This window comes from Balaenoptera borealis, assembly GCF_965194805.1.
Source record: "Balaenoptera borealis genome assembly, chromosome: 14".
Lineage (NCBI taxonomy): Eukaryota > Metazoa > Chordata > Mammalia > Artiodactyla > Balaenopteridae > Balaenoptera > Balaenoptera borealis.
This window is the reverse complement of record NC_138875.1, coordinates 13,284,842-13,305,754: the sequence shown is the minus strand read 5'-3', so window position 1 is coordinate 13,305,754 and position 20,913 is coordinate 13,284,842. Positions and strand designations below refer to the sequence as shown.

General features: G+C 32.4%; 1 protein-coding gene across 10 annotated transcripts in view; it reads left to right on the top strand.

Annotated features, from left to right (window-relative positions):
• The window catches only part of RELCH (RAB11 binding and LisH domain, coiled-coil and HEAT repeat containing), a 122,228-nt gene that overhangs the window by 85,486 nt on the left and 15,829 nt on the right, over positions 1 to 20,913 (top strand). For 6 of the 10 annotated variants that reach the window (XM_082352973.1, XM_082352972.1, XM_082352974.1 and 3 more), the window contains 8 exons: positions 820 to 868; positions 2,911 to 2,990; positions 6,069 to 6,175; positions 7,171 to 7,270; positions 11,597 to 11,679; positions 12,479 to 12,542; positions 13,949 to 14,087; positions 17,818 to 17,934. In XM_082352973.1, the coding sequence (XP_082209099.1) occupies positions 820 to 868; positions 2,911 to 2,990; positions 6,069 to 6,175; positions 7,171 to 7,270; positions 11,597 to 11,679; positions 12,479 to 12,542; positions 13,949 to 14,087; positions 17,818 to 17,934 (739 nt within the window). Of the gene's footprint in view, positions 1 to 819; positions 869 to 2,910; positions 2,991 to 6,068; positions 6,176 to 7,170; positions 7,271 to 11,596; positions 11,680 to 12,190; positions 12,274 to 12,478; positions 12,543 to 13,948; positions 14,088 to 16,122; positions 16,212 to 17,817; positions 17,935 to 20,913 lie in introns of those variants that run through there. The other 4 variants (XM_082352971.1, XM_082352969.1, XR_014233821.1 and 1 more) reach the window with 3 other exon arrangements.

The window sequence follows — 20,913 nt, the reverse complement described above, 5'->3', positions numbered from 1 at the left end:
TGTTATTGTAGAAGAAACAAAATCATTTTACATTTTTCACTAACATGTAATTATTAAACAAATATAATTTGATTTTACTGGTAATCACGCTTGGCACAATTTGTTTGACATCTCCAAAAGAAGTAGCTGTTATTTATCTTACTTTTTTTACAAAAACAATTAGGAGTTCATTTTAGCACTTAACAGTAAGTGGTTGACTTCAGTGGCCTGAAATCTGAAATCCAGTAATGTTAAAAATAAAAAATTGAAACAAACATTTGCTTAAACTTAAAATTTTAATGTTAAATTCTGTACTTGATGTTTAAAATTAAATTTAAAAGAAGTTAAAGACTAATCTAAGCTGATGGATATCACATGATGAATATGTTACTTATTGAATACCCTAAATGAATGGAATTTCATTTTCATTCCTTTTATATACAGCAATTTTTTTCAATAATTCTAATCATATAATATCTGCCTAAATACCCTTTCTAACATCAAGGTCAGTTTTAGGGGGTAGTAATTTCAAGCACTTAAAATTACCTTGGAAATTATTTTAATTTAGTGAAGGAAGCTAAAGGCCCTTCAGAAAACTTGCTGACCTGAATTGATTTTTTAAAATATTTTTTCTCTAAAAGGTGTTGTTTTCAGTAACTTAACTCTTCTTTTTTCCTATGGCTCTTAAGAATTATGTTTTTGACTACTTGAATCAACGGTCTATAAAACAAAATAAATAAATAAGTAGTAGTAGCAATGGTAGTAAACATTTTATTTATTTAACCATTGATTGGTCCGTTGAACTTGAGACTTTCTGGATCTTTTCTTTGGGTTGCTTAGGTAAAACCTCAGTTCCAGGAGATTTTACGACTGTCTGAAGAAAATATTGGTAAGTTTGTTCATTATTACTTTTAAAAACAATTGAATCTCTTTACTCCAGAAAAATACTTTATTCATTGTGTGTAAAGTGTATAAATAAACTAGCAAGTACAACTGAAAAGGATTTATACTATGTAATTCTTGGTTTTACAACTCTGCCACATCTAATATTCTCCCAATGGGGTGGCGGTAAGATTAATCTTTGTCAATTTGATTGTAAATATCTACCTTCACCGTAATCAAATTGACCTAAGGCTGAGCTTCTCAAACTGAGTACTTGTACCGTTGGAGAGTTGAAGTGGTATATTCGAGATACTGAAAAGGAAAAAATAAAGAGCATCTAATTCATAATTAGTTACTTAAAACTTTTCAAACTTAAATTGTAATTGAAGAGAATGCAAGATACACATATATGTTTTTTAAATGAAACATGAGATTTTAAAGAAACTACAGGCTTTAATGGGCAGCTCCAGCCCCTCTGTTCATAGTTTTCACTTATCTGTCATAAGAAGTCTAGTTGTAGCACCACTGGCCTAAGAACTCCTTTATGTGTCAATCTTATGTCCATGTGTATTTTTCTAATTTCTTAGGAATAATTGTGAAAAATGTTAGGAACAAAAATGTATAGCCCCCCTGTTTTGTTTTTAAACTTGGTTGATTTTGAATGTATAGGTAATTCTTATCTCAGTCCTACCTTAGTGATTTGAATTGAGTCATCTGAAGAACTCCATTTTGGGCTGTCCTCAGAGATAGAGAATGAATAAATGATTCCCTTTAAGTTTGAAAATGTCGATGAGATTTTTTTTTTGACAAATGCTTCCCAAAGTTTATATTTAATAGCTTTCTAAAGGGTTAATGCTTGGAATACCTAATAGTTGGTATTATCTCTTTAGTTAATTTTTAATTCTGATGATAAATTGGTGAAGAATATTTATATATTTTTGGAAACTGATAGCTTTTAGAATTATTAGTTAGCTGTGAATATTTAGCTGTTCATATAGGAAGTGATTATTAACCACTGTGTATACAGTCTGTATCTGTGAATTCAACTTAAGCTTATGTTCCTAGCCTCAGATTTACCTCTCAGCTACCATAGTCACAGTCAACCAGCGTCAGTACTCCCCAAAAGAAAAAATTACCCTTACCAAGAGAATAAACAAACCTCAAATACTAATTGATATGAAAATGGAACTTTCTTTTTTGCTGAAAATTCTTTCAGGACAGTTGAATACATTTTTTCAAATCAATTTCTTTATGTACTACTTTCTGAAAAGAATTTAAAACCATATAAAAATAGAAAAAAAGTAATTAAAAAAGTTTGAGTACATGAAAGCAAATGTAAAGCACTTAAAACAGTGCCTAAAAATCAATAAGTGAGAGCTGTGGTGCTATAAATAGCAACTGTCATATCACCTCTGGAACATTTTTATTTTTAAATCATCTGCGCGTGCTGCATAAGAAAATCTCTTATGTTAACAGTAGTCACAGGACACTCACCTGTGATTGGATGCTTTCCCCTCTCCCCATGCTTTACTTAGCCTCCCTACTCCATGAAAATAATCAGGGTTCTGTCTGGCTGCAAATCCCTATACAGGATGCAGGAGGAGCTCTGGAACTAGGCTAGCACTGGAAACTAAGTAGTATCTCATATCTGGAAGCAGGTAAAATGTATATCTGGGTGCCTCCTTTCAGCTGAGTGCCTTTACGTTTTGCTGAATACTGCAAATTGAAAGCCTGACAATTTATGAAGACCTGCTTATACGGGCACTTGGGAGAGTGTTAAAGAAAGCTCTGATTTCTGACTGTGCAAATAACAGTAGAGCATCTCATTTTGGTTATTAAACTTTTTCCCATCTATCAAAACTGTTTATGCTAATGGCTCTGAAAAGTATTAAGTTGTATAATATTTTCACAACCACCAGTGGATATGTGTTTTAATTTTTATTTGTAAGCCTTGTAACCAGTTGTAATTTTAAATATAATTTGTCTTATGACCTTTTGCTTTACATTTAAAGCATACTCAGATTTTTTTAATTGTTTTTGTGATTTTAGATTCCTCAGCAGGAAATGGGGTCCTCACTAAAGCTACTGTCCCCATTTATGCAACAGGAGTCCTTACATGTTATATTCAGGTAAGGGAAAAATTCTTTTGCTGGAAAATGTAAAGCACTTTCTATTTAGAAAGATAGCTAATATTACGTCTTTTAATGTGTTTATAATTGAAAATGTTACCCATAAATGAAAACAAAATTTATTTATTCATTTCATTCAATAAATAATTTACAGTGGGGAGCATATTTCAGTAATAGTCTCTGAGGAAAATCTCTGTTGGACAAATAAATTTAGAGATTCTGTGCTTCTTGATATTTTGTTAGAGGTGTTAGATTGCACTTATTTAGCAATTTCTTTGTGTTTCATGGTAATTTTTTCATTAATAAACAACAAACAAAGCACATGTGTTAGGTGAAGCAAACTACAAAATGCTGTAGCATACTATATCATCATTTTTAGTAAGGTACTTTTTAGTAATACTTTATTTTTCTTAATTGTTACTGCATAATAAATTACCCCAAAACATAAAGGCTTATTATAACCCTTTTATTTGCTCACGGTCTTTGCTCAGCTAAGTGTCTCTTCTTGCTGGTAGTGGCTTGTGTTGCTGCATTCACTTGGTTGGTTGGTAGGGGGTTCAGCAAGGATAGCTGAGCTTCAGTCTCCATGTAGTCTTAGGGCCTCTCTCTGTCCTCAGGGCCTGTGGAACAGCAGAGCTGGACTCATTACATGGTGACTCAGGGCTCCCAAAATTGCAAAATCAGAATCTGCTAGGCTAAAGCCTAGGCTTGGAATTAGCACATCACTACTACTGCATTCTATTGCTTAAAGCAAGTCACAGGCCCAGCCCAGATTCAAAACGAGGGAACTAAATGAGAGCATGAGCCAGGAGATGTGGTTCATTGGTGGTTACCAATGTAACAGACCACCTCACTCTACTTAACATTGTTTTAAGTAAACACATTATGTTTATTAAGGCATATCAGTCATTTTTAAGTGTGAGGCAGTCCCACCTGTGAGGCGAAGATACGGACTTAAGATAAAGCATTTTTAGGAATTAGAATGTGAGAAGCAAACAGGAAGATCTTTTTTCCCAAATTTACCCAATTAATACCTAATTTCTTTTGCCTTTTGTATTCAGAGTACAGCAGTTCATATTTATTGCACTCTTCTTCCAAAACAGATTTGAACCATCCTATAATATTAAAATATAGTTCTACAGTATCATATGATACCTTGCAACAGAAGCTCCAACTCTGTTAAAGTAGTAGAGTATTCTTTTAAACTTTTCTACACTAGTTTCTAAGACTACTCCATAATATGTATACACAGAGAATCCCTGTGTTTAGAATATTTGAAGTCATATAACCTTAACAGATTGTATCTATTGTTATTCTTAAATTCATGGAGATTTAAGTCCTAGCACATATTACGAGGCACAATAGCATGAATACCATTTTCCTCTTTAATTTTAGAAGCTCTTCCAGCATAATAACAAGTGTGATATCAATATTTTTCTCTCTCATTTTTAAGCTCTGGAAGTTGGTTAGTACGTTGATTTTTACCATAAATGGTATTTTAAGGCATAATAAAGTACGAAGTACAAAGTTTGCCTCATGGTAGTCCCTCAGTATAGGTTTGTTGAATAAATGAATAAAGACATGTTTTTTGAGCCACTGTATGAAATCCAAATATCTAAAGAGATAAGAACTTTCCTGCTGGTTACAAAATGTGAATTGAGGTGGCTGTCCTAGATTGCCCACACCAGCTGTTAATATTTTTCTTACTAAACCAAATTTTCTGTTAGAGTTAATCACTGCCCTGATTGCTTTGGTAAACAAAACCTATTTTGAATCAAATACATGAGCAGTATTAAATTTCAAAGCTGAGAAATAGTATTATAGTAAATTTTCAAATCAAAGGAATCCATGCTCATTTAGAAGTATATTTCATAGGTCTTATTTCACACTTAAGTTTTTTCAGATTTACAGTTTATCTTCCAAATTTATGGATACTCTGTTTAATATAGTAAGCGACTATAAATGAGAGATCTATATTCCAACATAGCTCTGATGCTGGTTTGTCAGTGTCTAAGTTCTTCCCTAAGTAGACTGGCATATTGTAAAACTGCTGTGTCCATCCTTTATTCATGCTGATCACTACTTTTGTCAATCACTTATCTGTACCTCATTCTAAATTAACCTGACCATGTAGAAAAAAGGTAGGTGGTAATCTAGCCTTCCTCATGGATCTATTGATATATACAGAAGCCATTTATTGTTGAGCTAATAAAGACCTAAAGACAAAATACCTGACTCTATATATATTTATTTTCTGATAGAATGTCAGATTCCCTCCCTTACAGATTCAGGTTAATTTAACATACAGTTATTTTTTTTAACTTTCCTATTTAGTAGACCTGCTTTTTCTAACATATTTCTTAATACAGTACTGGGTAAGAAAAAAGAAAGAAACATTTTCAGATTATTAAAATAATGGTTTGTCAAAGAAAGATTAAAAGTAAAGATTATTTTTTAGTCAAGGGTGCGATTGTTTTAAGAACACAGTGGTCTATATTTCAGCAAGTGTGAAGCTTCTCACCACTAATAATTTCTCAGATATCAATTTTCTGCTCTTAGGAGGATAACTATTTTAGTGGTTTGTATTTAAGTATTTAGAGCCAGAGTTAATGGGAAGTAAAATTGGTAAAATAGATTTTAATAAAAGAATATACCTTGTTATGTTTTAAACCAGAACTATCTAATCGATAGTGCAATGATGTAAGTAATCTGTATCTGAGCTGTCCAATAAGGTAACCACTAACCACACATGGCTGTTAAACAACTTGAATTGTAACTAGTGCAACTCAGGAACTGAATCTTTTATTTTACTTCATTTTTAGTTTAAATATAAGTAACCACATGTGGTGAGTGGCTACCATATTGGACAGCACAGGTCTACATCTGTGAATCAAGATAGTCTTTGTCCTCATACCATTGTGATCATAGATATGCTTAATAAATATCTTTAATTAAAATGCTCCCAAATTAGGATATTTTCCCCTTATTTGGTAAAATTTTCTAATTATAGTTAGGAAATTATGGTTTTAGTTCTACTTGATTGCGTGAAAATTCATTATCAGTCTTTTTCCTCTGTAGGAAGAAGACCGAAAGCTGTTAATTGGATTCTTAGAAGATGTAATGACCTTGCTTTCATTATCTCATGCTCCTCTTGATAGCCTGAAAGCTTCTTTTGTGGAACTGGGGTAAAAATAATAGCTTATAGTTTTTTAAAAGCTATGTAAAGTTTTAAAATTAGATTTATAGAGTACATACTTTTAGTCTAAAAAGATTGGCATACACACCAAATCTCTTGGTTTTGAGACTGAAGATTTTTTTGTTTGTTTTTGGTTTTTCCTATTTGTACATTCTTAATATTTTGTAATCAATGCATTATAATAAAAGAATGGGGGAAAGGATACAGACATATCTTCTTTGAAGCAGTTGGAGAAATAAAGTCAAGTACAAATTTGAAGAAAATTCAGTATCCCAAAACTGGAAAAGGAGCCCCGAGTGAAAGCCAGCTCATTAGGCTCCTTTTTCCATTCCATTTGATTTGCCTAGTCCCTCATAAGCACATCATCTAGCTGCTTAAGTAGTTTTATCTCATTCTTTACTTATGTGTTTATTAATAATACTGTCCCACATTTGGATAGGCTTCACAGCCAACTTACCCTTCCATATAGGTGATTTAAGTTATCCTAATTGATCCTACAAACAACCATATGATGTAAATAGGACAGTATTGTCCCAGATTTTTATAGATGCAGAAATTAAAACCCACAGAGGTTATAACTTACCCATCTGGCTCTTAGTCCAGTGTTTTTTTCTCATAAGTAATAAATTTAATTTTACTTTATTGTTTTGTAATTTTAACTTTTATGCTATTAAAGAGTTGAAATATCTATCATAATTGCAAATGCTTAGAGAAACTAAAAGTATAGTTCCTGAATATGCTAAAAGTTTGTAGTTTTATAAGGTGACTTCCTTTTTTAAAGAATCTTAGATGTAACCTATTAAACCATACATAGTAATTCTATATGTTTTGCCAATATTTTTATCATTAATATTCCTCATAAATGTAGTATTTTTCAATACACCAGTAAGGCAAAATAGACTTTAATGAAAGAATATACCTTTTTTTGTTTTAAACCAGAACTATGTGGCTCTCACTTTTAGCATTGATTTTTTTTTCTTTCAGTGCAAATCCAGCCTACCATGAGTTATTGTTAACTGTTTTATGGTATGGTGTTGTCCATACTTCAGCACTTGTGAGATGTACTGCTGCTAGAATGTTTGAGGTATGTAAACAAATGCTTCTGTTGGTTCAGATCATAATGATTTTCTTTGGAAGAGGGAGAGGGAATATTTCTTAAAAAGGCAGAGAGGGTTTTCATACTATGGTATGTTGATGTATATTTTATGGCATTGAAGAGTATCTAGTTGTGTACTGTGTGATGGGGCAGAAATTTAGCTTTGGTACATTTCAGATTATTTTCTAGCCTTATTGGTTCCTTGAATGTTATTGTATTATCATTTCCATTTCTCAGAATTTCTTTTAAATCTTATTTTAATTTCTATCCTATGTAAATCTTCCTGGCTATACTTTCTATTTACTGAGGCACACGGCTATTAAAATAAACTAAAACAATATAAGATATCTTTAAAGTTGTAAAATATAGTTGGATTCATGAGTAAAATATAGTTGGATTCAATACATTATTCCCTCGCCTTTCATATCTGGAATAACAACATCTCTATAACTGCCCATAGACTTGTAAGACAGAAGAGACTTCATATAATTTAACTAGATTTTCTTAAATTGCCACCTACCCAAGTTTAGTATGAAAATTGGAATACCTATCTTTTTATCCATCATAGAGGAAATTATGTTAGCCTAGTGTACATATATATATATATATGTTTCTAGAACTTGAATTTGAGCACTAAAATTGGTTTAGAGTGTTATTTACTGTTCTTGAGTCTTCTCGTAGAGCCATACTGGCTGGGTTCAGTGTCTGTCTCTGCCACTTAATGCCAGTTTCAAACTTCTCTGTGCCTTAGTTTTCTCATCCATAATGTAAGTGAAGATGATAATAATAAGTATCCATCTCAAAGGATTTTTGTTAATATTAAATGAATTAATACTTCTAAGGTCTTAAAACAGTGTCTGGCACATAATAATAAGAGCTTAATAAATGTTAACTATCATTATGATTACTGTTTTTTTTAATATGCTGTTACTTCACAAAATAATATAATAGTTTAGGAAAAGTATACTTACCCAAACTAAAATTGTCCTTAATACACATGTGATTCTTAACATATCTTAAAGCACTTATTTTCATAAGAATTAGAGAATTCAATTTTTCCTGAATTTCAGAATTTTTACATAATTTAAGATAAATTGCAATCTAAAGGATAGAGCACTGACAGATTTAAAATATATACCTTCTAAAACTCTTAAATATATAAAATAGATCTGTGGAATCTAAAGAAAATTCCATCCTTATGAGGAGGTTGAAAATCCTGTGAACATGTTATTCCCACAATTATACATATTTGATCAAAAAAAACGAATCACATGTTCTTTGTCAAGATAAATTCCAAATTAAAAATTCAGTTAGATGTCTAGCATAAGTGCCTTCTGGGTATAAATAATTTTTGATTATTCAGTATACTGAAAAATAATTATTACCATGAAAGAAAAAAGTTTTTCTTTAGCCTCCTCTGCCCCCCAAAAGAAAAAAGTATCCTATATCTTTAATGTACTCACTTAATAGGATTTTATTCTAAGACCATAACAGCTATTTCTTTCTCTTAAACCATTTATTTCTAAAATGTGTGTATATACTGGTGAAGCATACAATATAAATGAAAATAAAGAAAATGAAGCGTCCTCCCTTTTTACTTGTTTCTGTGGGTTTTTTTCTGCCTTATTTCTTACATGTGGTTTTTGTCTGGTTTTGGTTTCTATGTCTGCTGTCAGTGCTGGTTGGAAACTATACCTATGCTTAAGCAGTTTTCAGTGTTCTCTCAGGTTGATTATGAGTTTCTGAGTCTAATCTGAGAGACTTATTTTAATGATTTTTCAAGTTCATTTATGATAAAAAAATTTTTACTGAGCATGCCAGTAAAAGTCATTAGTAGGAAAAATTAAAGTTACTTTTTTGTCAGTGAGGCTTATTTTGAATAATATTGTATTAAAAGAATAATTACTTCATAAGATTTCTTTTGATACTAATACTTTATAATTTACAGTTATGCCTGCTTCCCCCACCCCCAAAATGAGTTAATTCAAAATAAAAACATAAAAAACAGGTCACTTAAAATTTTTAATTTTTTTAATGTGAGACCAGAAACTACTGAGAAGAAAGCAATAAATGGATATACCAGGAACATAATATGAGATACTTAGTGAAATTGAACACTAAATTTAGCTCTGAGTTTTCAGACAGCAGGACAAAAAGGGGAAATCTAATCAGTCATATTATTCTCATTGTTAAATAAGAGACAATATATTCTTGATGTAACAAATTATTATTGAAATTGATTTATAAAAGAGACTTTATTATGTGACTTCCAGTGTGACATAATGGATTTCCCAAACGATGCAGAAAAGAACTTCATATAATGATTTCTTACATCAATCATAAGGAGATAAATCAGGTAACATTAAGACCACAACTCAAAGAAGGCATGGGCTTTTAAGACAAATGTGACTGAGTCTGTTTTCTAGCTCTACCTCTTTTGGGCTCTAAAACCCTGGGCAAGTTATTTAACTTCTCTCAGGCTCAGTTTCTTCATCTGTTAAAACATTAATAATAATTGTATTTACCTCATCATGTTTAAAAATCAAATGATAAAGTGTGTCTAAAATGTGTAATAATTAATAGCTCTTAAATTTTGCCTTCCGATTTTCCAGCTTAATAAATTAAACCTAAAAACTCCAGTGCAATGAAAAATTAACTTGCCCCCTGGATTATCCTTTTTTTTTTTTTTAATGCTTTTTGGCTGGCACAAGATAGACATTTCAAGGTACACTTTACTAATTTGAATCTAAGCTACCTTATTTATAAAATGATACAGAGGAGAAAGTTGTATTTAATGTATTTGAACTTCTTCCCCCTATTTCTTTCTACCTGACATCTGTAATGTTTAAGGTAGTAACAGAAGTTCGTTTGTCATTTTATTCCTGCCTTAATTATCCATGGTTCTGTTGAAATAAAAATTATTTCAGAATACTGAAGTAGGTTCTAAAGTGTATCAGTTGTTAAATGGTAACAGATTATTGTAAAATTAAAAATCTCTAGTAAAGGGAGCTCTGCTCTCTGATGTGCTGTGTAGGAGGAATGGTTAACCCAACACAGTGTTGCGTTTTTGTTACTAAAAATTCCATGGCATCTTCCATCTTCCATAAGGACTAGTTCCATTACAAGGTGAAGAGATTGATTAGCATTTAGGATTAATTTGTGTTTACATTCTGAAATAGAGAATGTAGGATTAGGATGTTACCCTTTTCTGTTGAACTCATAAAATTCCGTGATTTTTATAAAAACAATGCGTACAGCTCAATATTGTCCTCTTATTCTGCGATTTAGGGTTGGTTGCTAAATGAATTGTTTTATGATTAGATTATAGAAATAGGTCTAATTGTGCTCATTGTATTTTTTTTATTTGAGCTTTTAGAGAAATGCAAAACAAAGAACTATTTGTAAACATTAACTAACTACTTGGACCAGACAAAAACATTTTTTAATTAATAATTTCTTTTTCCAAATATATCACAAATCTTATGTCCTTTGAGTAGTCATAATAATTCAACTTGCATTTCTTGAATGCCTAGTCTTTGTCAGACACAATACTTAAGTATATTATGTGTAGTTAGTAGCACAATGATCCTTTAAGGTAGATGATAGTGTCACCATTTTCAGATGAGAAAACTGAGTTTCAAGGGATTGTGTAATATAGCTAAGGCCACATGACCAATAAGTGGAGAGCTAGAGTCTGAACCCAGGTCTGATCCCCACATGAAATAAGTACTTTCCACTAGGCTGCATTATATTTCTGTACCTCAAGAAATAAAGCTACGTGATGTAAAAGATTGGGAATTTTTGTGTGTGATTTTTAAATTTACTTGCGTTAGAACAATCAGAAGCAATTTAGTGGTGGCTGCTAGCCATTTGAGTTTTGTTTAAAAACAGTCCAGTTCGTACCTTGTTGGTCATAACAAAATTGTATCAGATTTATTTAAAGAATTTAACCATAGAGCCCAGTATGTCTTCTTCTTGGTTTCTTTAAAAAAAAAAAAAAAAAAAAAAAAAGGTAAAGCTTTCTTTTAAAATGAACATGGAAATAGCATAGACTATTTGACCAAAAGTACAAACTGCCATTGAATTGGTAACAAACTGTTTACAGGGACTGCTAGGCTGTGTAAGCTTTATTTTTCTCCTAAGCATTCTCTGCCTTTATAAAGCACTCTAGTAGCAATATTTGCTTAGCTTCTAATTTTGGTTTTGCTTTTGTGTTTTCTCTCTTTCTCTTGGTTGTTCCTTTCTTCTTCTTGTGGCATTGTGTTTGCTCTTTCAATGCATCACCTGTGAATACCCCCTGCGCTGACCAATCAGCTGTTGGTGAAGGGGGTGAATGAAACTCTGGTAGCTCAGAGGGTTGTTCCTGCTCTCATAACTCTCTCCAGTGACCCTGAAATGTAAGTGTCGTTCCTGCCTTTTACATTCAGCATCCCTTTCAAAATGCGCCTGTCAAGAAATAACCATCAGCTTTTAAATTCATTGAAGAATAGATTTAGCTCTTTAAAATAATAATATTGAATTATGCTTACTTGATTTTAAACTTTATTATACTACTATTCATGTATTTTTTTTTAAGTCAACCTTCACAGTAAACCTAATGACAAGGCCATATATTGAAAAGAATATATTAGTAGTATTAATTAGTCCTCAATAAACGTTTCCAAAACTTAAAACATGCTGATGGACTATTTCTTCCAAGCCAAGAAGGGATGCTCTGCTAATCTCACTAATATGTTGTTACCAGTAAGTATAGTGGCATGAACCAGAGGCTTAACATTTTAATGTCTCGTGTGGGTGACTAAACCAAGAAAGGCCAATGAGTCTGCCTGCCCATCCTCAGTCACAGCTAACCCAGTTCTCATTCCAGTTTACCAAACCATTTTTTATTGCATGTTGACTGGTTTACAGCTGACTCTTCGAGGCATGAGTGAAGCGTTAGTTGACAAGCGGGTTGCTCCGGCCCTTGTTACCTTGTCCAGTGATCCTGAATTGTGAGTTTCACAGACTGCGACCTTAAGTTATCCTGTCTGTCTTTTTGAGCATTCTTCTTGGTCTGCTTTTTTTTTAATTTAATTTGTCATTGCTAGAGACTAATACAGTATATTTACCTTGTACTTACTTTGATATATATTTTAATAATAATCAGTTTTTCATCTCAAAGAAAGTTTCAGTTTCTTTCTTTTTTAATTTTAACAGCTCTGTCAGGATTGCCACAATTCCAGCCTTTGGCACTATTATGGAAACAGTTATTCAAAGAGAGGTAGGAAATGACTGGAATTTATTTAATCTATGTACTGTTGAGGTGATGATAACACATTACTATACATGTACCCGGTAGCATCATACCCTTCATTTTATTTCTTAGTTACTTACGGGCCAGAAGAGGATCTCAGTATTTGAAAATATGATAGCCTACCAAAAGTATATTTTCATAAGCTAAGGCAATCTCTAGTCTTTCTTCTCAACTAGAAAATTAAGTATAAGCCAACTCTCAGATGTTCTATTTTAAGTCTATCTGGATATTGCAGTTTTGAATAATCCTTCAAAGCAGATTTAGCTCCAAAGGCTTCTATTATCCAGTAGACTTCTGGATAGTCTACATAAATTCCCAATTGCCAGTTTGTACAGATTTGAAGACAGGTTTTCTCAGTTTCACGAACGGAGGCTAGAGGGTACCTATGTTCTTGTAACTGTCATTGATAATCAAGCTGCAAGTCATGTCGTAGACTGGTATCATCTTTTTTGCAGCACACATCACTGTGACAACCCTCTGTCACGCCTGCTTCAGCAGATTACCAAAGCCTTCCTCCCTAAATATGTATTTTGATTCAGAAACTTGTGATTTAATTTTCAGTTTGTTAGGTTCTATCTGCAACATTAACTATAAGACACTTCTCAAAATTAGTTATCAGAATTTTATTCTTTACTATCAAATTGGACATGTCCTTACACAATGAAAAACCCTATACATTAGAAAGTAAATTATTTGTGGGCATATCACTTAGCCACTTAAATGGAAAACAAGATTTTCCAACTCATAGACATTTTACCAAAAAAAATAAATTATATATATATATATTAAACTGTTCTGTAAAATTTTTTTGTCATATAGATTTTTTTTATAACAAAAACTAAACAACCATGTTAGTTGTGGGAAAAAATGTTTTCCATTTTTTCACTTATATATTTCACCGGTGGAGCAAAATAAAAAAACACATTGTTCTGCAAAGCTTGCAGTCTTGGCAGAATTTCAACATATTCTTAAATCCCAAAATAAAAATGTCTTTTAGGGAAATATGAGTAAGATGTAAGTCATTAATGACTCATTGCTTTCAGAAGGTGAATAAGTGGGTAACTTACACTCTGATTTGTTTTAAGAATTATAATTTAGATACAAAATCATCAAAACTCTATCTTTATCCCTAAATATTGTGGGGTCTTTTCTACAGTTTGTCAGGGAATATTTGTGTTTTTAAAAAACAAAAAATGAATTAACAAGCATAAACAAAAATTTAACATCTTTTCTGAGCCAAAAGACTAAATAAGTACTTATTTAATTCCAAATTTCTACTATTATGTTGATATAAGTCATTTGAATCCAGTGATGCAAGCCATGTTTACTGTGTATCCTTCTCTCAATTTGACTGTATAATATTCAATTTTAAGTTGCTGGAAAGAGTGAAAATGCAGTTGGCTTCTTTCCTGGAAGATCCTCAATATCAAGACCAGTATTCTTTGCATACAGAAATCATAAAAACATTTGGTAGAGTTGGGCCTAATGCAGAACCAAGGTTCCGAGATGAGTGTAAGTTGCATTTTTTTTACCATTTTTCCTGAATTGTAATGTAAGAGTGAGACCATAAGCTTCTCTGAGGATTTGTCATGTGTTACATGACACCTTTCTACACCTTATCTTTCATATACTGAAAGCTGAAAGTGAAACAAGTTTGTTATTGTGGATTGATCGGTATTGCTATTAACTGCTATTAAATGGCTTCTTATACTATATAGTGATTGCTGTAGACATATGAAAAGTAACTCATAAATAATTTCAAGTTATTTTTAAAACAATTCTTACTAACTGTTAATTTCAAAATACTGTGCTCATTATATTTAGAGCTTATTATTTAATTCTTATTTCTAAGGAGATTTTTATGTGTTTCTAGACATGTTCTTATGAAAGATACATTTCTTCCACTTAGCATGCCATTCCACTATTTTGTTATAAATCATGACTTGTTGATCTGCTAAGTAATCTGCATGATGATCTGCTAAAGCATTTTCTCCAGTTTCTATAGTATCACTTTTTACTTTATGACAACAATTTCTTTGGGTGGCATCAAAGCATCCAGTAATTATTACTCCAAAAGCATGACAGTTATCACTGTTATACCTTAGTCCTTTTATTTTTAGCAATTTGACATGCTCTTGAAAAGTCCGCAAGTTTGGCTTCTTACATCAGTTTGGTTTCCAGTACAAAATTGGATTCTCCCATAGACTAGTTATTGCATATCTAACCTGGTATTTTTAAGATGAACAACAAAAATATTGTCAGGATTTGGACTGCAGTGTCCAAAAGGTCTGTTGAGGGCATGAACACATATTGAGCTACAGAAACACAACCACAAGGTTATTTTTCAATGAGTAATAGTGTTGGTAGCATGAGGAGAAAATAACAGTATTTCACAATCAGTTAACAGAAAAAGGTTTAGTATTTTAGTTAGCATTAGGGATAGTTCCTCATCATAGTAACGTCAGGTTTACAGGTGACCCTCTGCAGGTGCTTTGACTAACTTTTTTGAGGCTGTAATTGCTCTGAAGCAAGGAGAATAAGTCTTGGCTGTTGGATCAAGGAATAGGCTGAATAGGCAATGGGTCTTTGGTGGGTGCCATGTTGTTGAGTTAATAACTGTCTAGAATATGATCTAACCTCTTTGTGTACACTCAAAAGAAAGATTTATGCATCACATAGAAAAGAGAAATATTCTGTTCATAATGGCCCCAAAATAACAATTAAAGATTGGCTTGAGAAAAAATTGAGAATAGCAGTTTCCACTGCTTGAATAGTTGTAGTAAACCATTATCCCTGAAGCCTTCTACAACTTACTGTATACCCACAAGTATGTCTTATACAATCTTCCTTCACATTCTGGCACAACCAGACTTTTTTTTTTTTTTAAGACAAAAGAATTTTTTTTCTTCTGTATTTACTACTCAGTCAGTTGGCTTCTCTTCTGCTTTAAAACTTTACCCTGAGGAATTTAATGTCCTATATTAATAAGATTAATGGTAGATGAAGTAGAACCCATATTGGCAAGGATGCTATATTGTTATCCATCTGTAGTTACAGACAGTTTCTGTTAGGAGTTTAGAGAAAGAACAAAGAATTGCTGGGTGGTAATGTCTTCCTTGGAGTGGCATTTTTGGATATTTTTCCCTCTATTTCTTAGAGAATAGAAGACATTGGTTCTTCCAGTGGCCCTTTTTCTCTCCCAACTCTTAGTTATTATAGGACCTTTGGGTCCTGATTTTATCTCAGGGGCCATTTGTTTTATTCAGAACATGATACAGTTTTGTTTGTTTGTTTTCTACTTTTTTAACTTTATAAGTCTCTTTGAAAATGTTCAGTCATACCTTGGAGATTTTCTAGCATGGCAATTTTACATTTCAGATCAGTTTTTTTCAAAGTTCCTTATTTTAGATCTAAGCCCATTTACAAAAAGAGAGGACAAGATTCCCTTCACTTTTGCTATTGGATCTACCCCAGAATATTTTTTGAAAGTTTACAAAAATCTATTTTTATAAAGTTTCCTATTGATTTATCTTTATTTTGTTCGCAGTTTTGAATCTTTGTCCAATCTGCCCTTAAGTGAAAGGCTTCAGAAGTGGCCTTATGTTGTGTATTTCCTGTTTTCCTTGCCCACTGAAGGTCAGTTGTAGAATTACTCACATCTAGGTTATTAAATCTTTTAACCATTTATCTCCATCTGAGGGGTTAACAATTAAATGAATTAATTGGTACAGATGTGGTAGCCCAGGACAATACATATATAATGAAATGTTGAATTCTTTAGTAAACTTCTATCTTCTGAGATTTAGGAAGATCCTTAATTGTAGCCTTTAACTGTCTGTAGACTAGAGTTTAAAGTAACTTGTATAGGTTTGTTTCCTAGTTAAGCAGTTTTACAGGGATCTTGTGTAGTGTGGTTGTTGAGTTTCTGAGAAAAACACTGAGGAAAGGATTGCCTGTGTAGGAAATCAGAGAATGAGCGGAATGAATAGAGGCCACGTGTTTATAGATAAAGTAGTGCAAGGAAGGTCAGTTTCAAAATGTTTGGGCAGAAATGAAATAGGGAATCTTTGAGAGACTGTCTCAGAGCCACCATTTTGTTGAGGCCTCAGCATGCCAGTTAATGAATCGGAGTTTCAGCGAATTCATTGGGAATTCAGTGAATATTTGGAGTTTTTTGTCTTCTACTTATTTTTTCTAGAGCACCTCTGAAGTATGTTGTTATTAATTTTGATAAGTCAAAAAGTCCCCTAAAAACGGCCATTGTTGTCCTAAGTTTGCGTGGGGTTTTTTACCGTTTACTAAGGTAAGCATAAAAGTTGTAATTATAGTACTGGTTTATTGAGGAAGCAGGAGATTTTTCTAGGAGATTGTGGCTTTAACATATACAAGCTCAAGGTAAACATGAACGAAGTCACTACAGTTGGTCAGAAGTATGTGCTTATGAACCATGTTTTGGGTCCCCCAACGAAGCAGGGACTAGAATGGGACCATGTGATCAACAATTTGATAATCACTTACCCTGGAGCCATTTCTGCAAGGGACCCTGGTTTTAGTGGGAAATGGTATTTAGAGAACACAATCTTAGGCAGTAGGAGTGCTCAGTGCTACTGAAATGGTTACTGTTTCTTGGGCCAACACTTTTATTTTAGCAACATGTTGTCTGTATTTTTGAAATTTTACACTATGCATTGAGATATAAGATATTGAGCCCATTGGGTGACTTGAAAACTCAACCACCAGTGCTATTTGACACTGGTCTTTGCTAAGAACTTGAGAAACTAAAGCTAATAATAGTTTCATGAAGTAGTGAAATAATTTGATATTGAAAAAGAATCAGTATACTGTATTTATCTTTTTAATAGCAACAGTAATACAAGATTTATATAAACTTATTTATAAAGATGATAATAACACAAGAGGTAGGTTGTTTACGTTTGTTTATTTGGCTTTCATTTTTCAAATTGGGAAACTGAATTGCAGTGAAGCCAAATGACCTGTATACATCCTCATAATTAGGTTATAATGGCATGCTATAATCTATTTCTCCCAAATTCTAGATCACTCTTTATTCTGAAAAACATGCTTTCTTCCCTAGTAAGAAAAAGCAAGTATGGGATGTGGGTAATCTTTCGAAATCATCCAGAATTAAAATAAAATTTTATAAAATAAAATGAAAAATTATTTTTTTAATGTATTAAGCATGTTTTAGATTAAAATTAATAATTTCTTTTTCTTTTTTCAGTTGTTATACCACATTTGCATAAGTTAGCCTTGGTGAACAACTTACAAATTGTGGATTCTAAAAGACTGGATATTGCTACCCATCTTTTTGAAGCCTACAGTGCACTTTCCTGTTGTTGTATCCTTGCTTTATTAATGTATATCTATATTTAATAATCAATCTTACAGTGAACCTCAGTTGTTAAAGATTGAGAAGTAGAATTTTTTTTCTTCAACTTAACTAAGAAGTAGTTAAGTAGAAGTTTAAAAATTTGAGTTGACTTGCCCCACTCCTTATTCTAGCCATCTCATAATTTTAAAAGATAACTTTAAGTCTTCTGTGTTTATATGTTCCATAGTTTTGAAAACATTGACTAAAATTTTATCTATGTTAATCAGCTGTATAACTAAGCAAGCAATGAGTTATAACTGAGGCTTCTGTTAATCAAAAGGAATCCTTGTATGTGTCCTGGCATTCATTTTTAATGAATGTTTAACCGTCTTTATGACCCTGTGAATATCTCTTGAAGAGATATCACTCATTAAAAAAAATACAGGGACACCGTGGTTAATCATTTGCAGTGATGGTAGAACTGGAGGAAAGCTCAGAGATCATCTAACCCATGTCAGCCACTACATTTTATAAATGACTAAACTAAAACAAAGACATTAGTGACTTCTGTTTTTTATAATTAAAAGCAAAACTGTGACTAGAACAGTGAACTTTAGCTATCCTGTTAAATGTTCTCTTTACTATCCTTGGCCTAGTAAACTAAAAGTAAGAAGGAAGTAAAGATAAAGATGGGCAGAATAAACTCTAGCTTTTAGGCTCTCCCATTAAAAGCCAGAATATTTCAAGAAAGGGGGAAATAAGAGATTGAAAAATGAGTGAACGGCTGAACACTTGAATATAACCGTAAAAGTATGTGCTAGACAACATAATCAGAGAATTATGATTTTGACAGAAAAAAAAATGATGGTAGAGAAAGAAATGCAGAGCTGTCTGTTAAGGAGCTACTTGTCCTTTTAGAAATGTTAAAACCTGAAGTTTGATGTGTGGTTGAGAGCATTTCATTTTGGTACTCTACTACAAATTGCCTATTCATGTGGCTGATATAAGCCACTTTCTTATACAATAGATCATAAAGTGGGCAGAGATACCGTATTTTGATAATTTTGCCTCAACTAACCATATACCTTCTATAAGTTTAATTCCACTAAAAGCAGAACTTACTATCATTCCTGATTTATCTTGTTGGCATTTTCAACTTAGAGAAGATAGAGGAAGCAAAAAGAGGAAGTGATAATTCTGAATTAGCAAGAAAGGACTCTTTAGTAATGGAGAAGTGACAGGACCCTTACAAGAAAGTAATAATGGCATGTCAGAGTTTGGCATGTCAAAGAAAGAAAACATTGATACGCTTATACCTATTCCCTAAACTTTGCGTAAGTAAATGTTTACAAACTTAAGTGAAGAGTTGTGTGTAATCTTATATAGCAGAGTTTCTAAAGAAATATGCCTCAAGGAAAATGAGAAAGTCAAAAGATTAAAAATTTTAGCTCTGTTAACCTAATTTTCAAATGGACTAAGCAGTGGTTTCTGAAGAGCATAGAAGTCTGTGTAGAAGGAATATTATTGTGTATTTAGGTATGTACAGAATATTACTAGAGAAAATACAGTAAAAAGTCTTTATAACAGCACAGTAAGAGGAAGAACCGTCTTAACAATAGACCCTGTTCAAGTACTAAAAGCGTTAGTTCTCCGTGAGTCAGAACTTGTACTTGTGTCAACAGGGTGGTTATGGCCACTAATAAAATCACATTGTCCATATCTGTTCTGCTGTTCTATTGAATTACGAGCTGATAGAACACAAGAGTATTCCTTTCAGCACGACATCGTATTTCAATAGGGACATAGGAAATCTATATAATTTAACATTTGGCATGGTATTAAGTCAAGAAAGCATGTTTAAGAAAAATTTGAAGGAATTTAGAAATGTTTAACCTGGAAAAGAAATGGTTTAGGGATGAAAAGATAATTTGAGAATTATTTTAAAGGTTGTTATATAGAAAAAAGGTTAGGCATACTTGTGTAACTAAAGTGCAGAGCAAACACTAACAAGCAGAGGTCATGGAGAGGCCTATTGTGTTTATAAGAAAAACTTTCAAATTGAGCTCTCTAAAAATGCAATGATCTGTCTTACAAAACTGAATGTCCTGTCATTGTTAGCAATCAGAGGCTTTATGACCACCATTCACAGATGAGGTAGAGGTGATTCCTAACATCAGATAGGACTAAATGATCTCTAAGTTTCCATCCCCTAAGAAAGATTGTGGGGTTCCATGGGAGAAAAGGACCAAACAGTGGGTAGAGAGAGAGGAGAAGGAAAGTGTCTTCCCTCTTACCTCCAAGTAAAGCCATTTTCAGTTTCTCAATCCATGCCCAGATTACTCTAGATCAGAGACCTTTCTCTAATCCAAAGGTCACTCACAGATATATCTAGGTGATACTTTTCCTATACGCAGAAAATAAAACTACATAGCCATTAGGTTGTAGAACTTTGTATATCTATAGGGATTTGGTTCAACCAAATGATGTCTATATTTTTATAACTGCCTATTTATAAGTCACTCAATTATAGGAGCTTTATTTACAACTAGTGTTTATTTATAACTATATTTTTAAGGCAGTAGTTATATGGATTTTTTTTACTTAATATAATTTATTATTTTTTTCAGAAAGACTAACTCATCTTTATAAAGGAACTCATTTACTGGCATTTTTCACTTTAATATGGTATAATATTAAATAAGAAATATTTTTAGATGGCTCACAACTATAATGGGTGAGAATGTATCAGAAGCGATGTGGATAAACAAGGTGAATTGTTTGAGAAATGCATCTGCTTTCCTGACTCCTTTCAATGTCGTATAATCAACTAAAACTCATACGACTAGGAAATATAAGTAGTACTAAACTTATTGCAGCAAAAGCTCTCTTGCCCAATTCAATGAGGACCAGTGTGGGTCAGTTTAACAGAATGGTTAAAGTAAGAAATCAGGAAAATGGTATATACCTAAGATAACTTCTTTTAACTTAAACACATAAATGTAATTT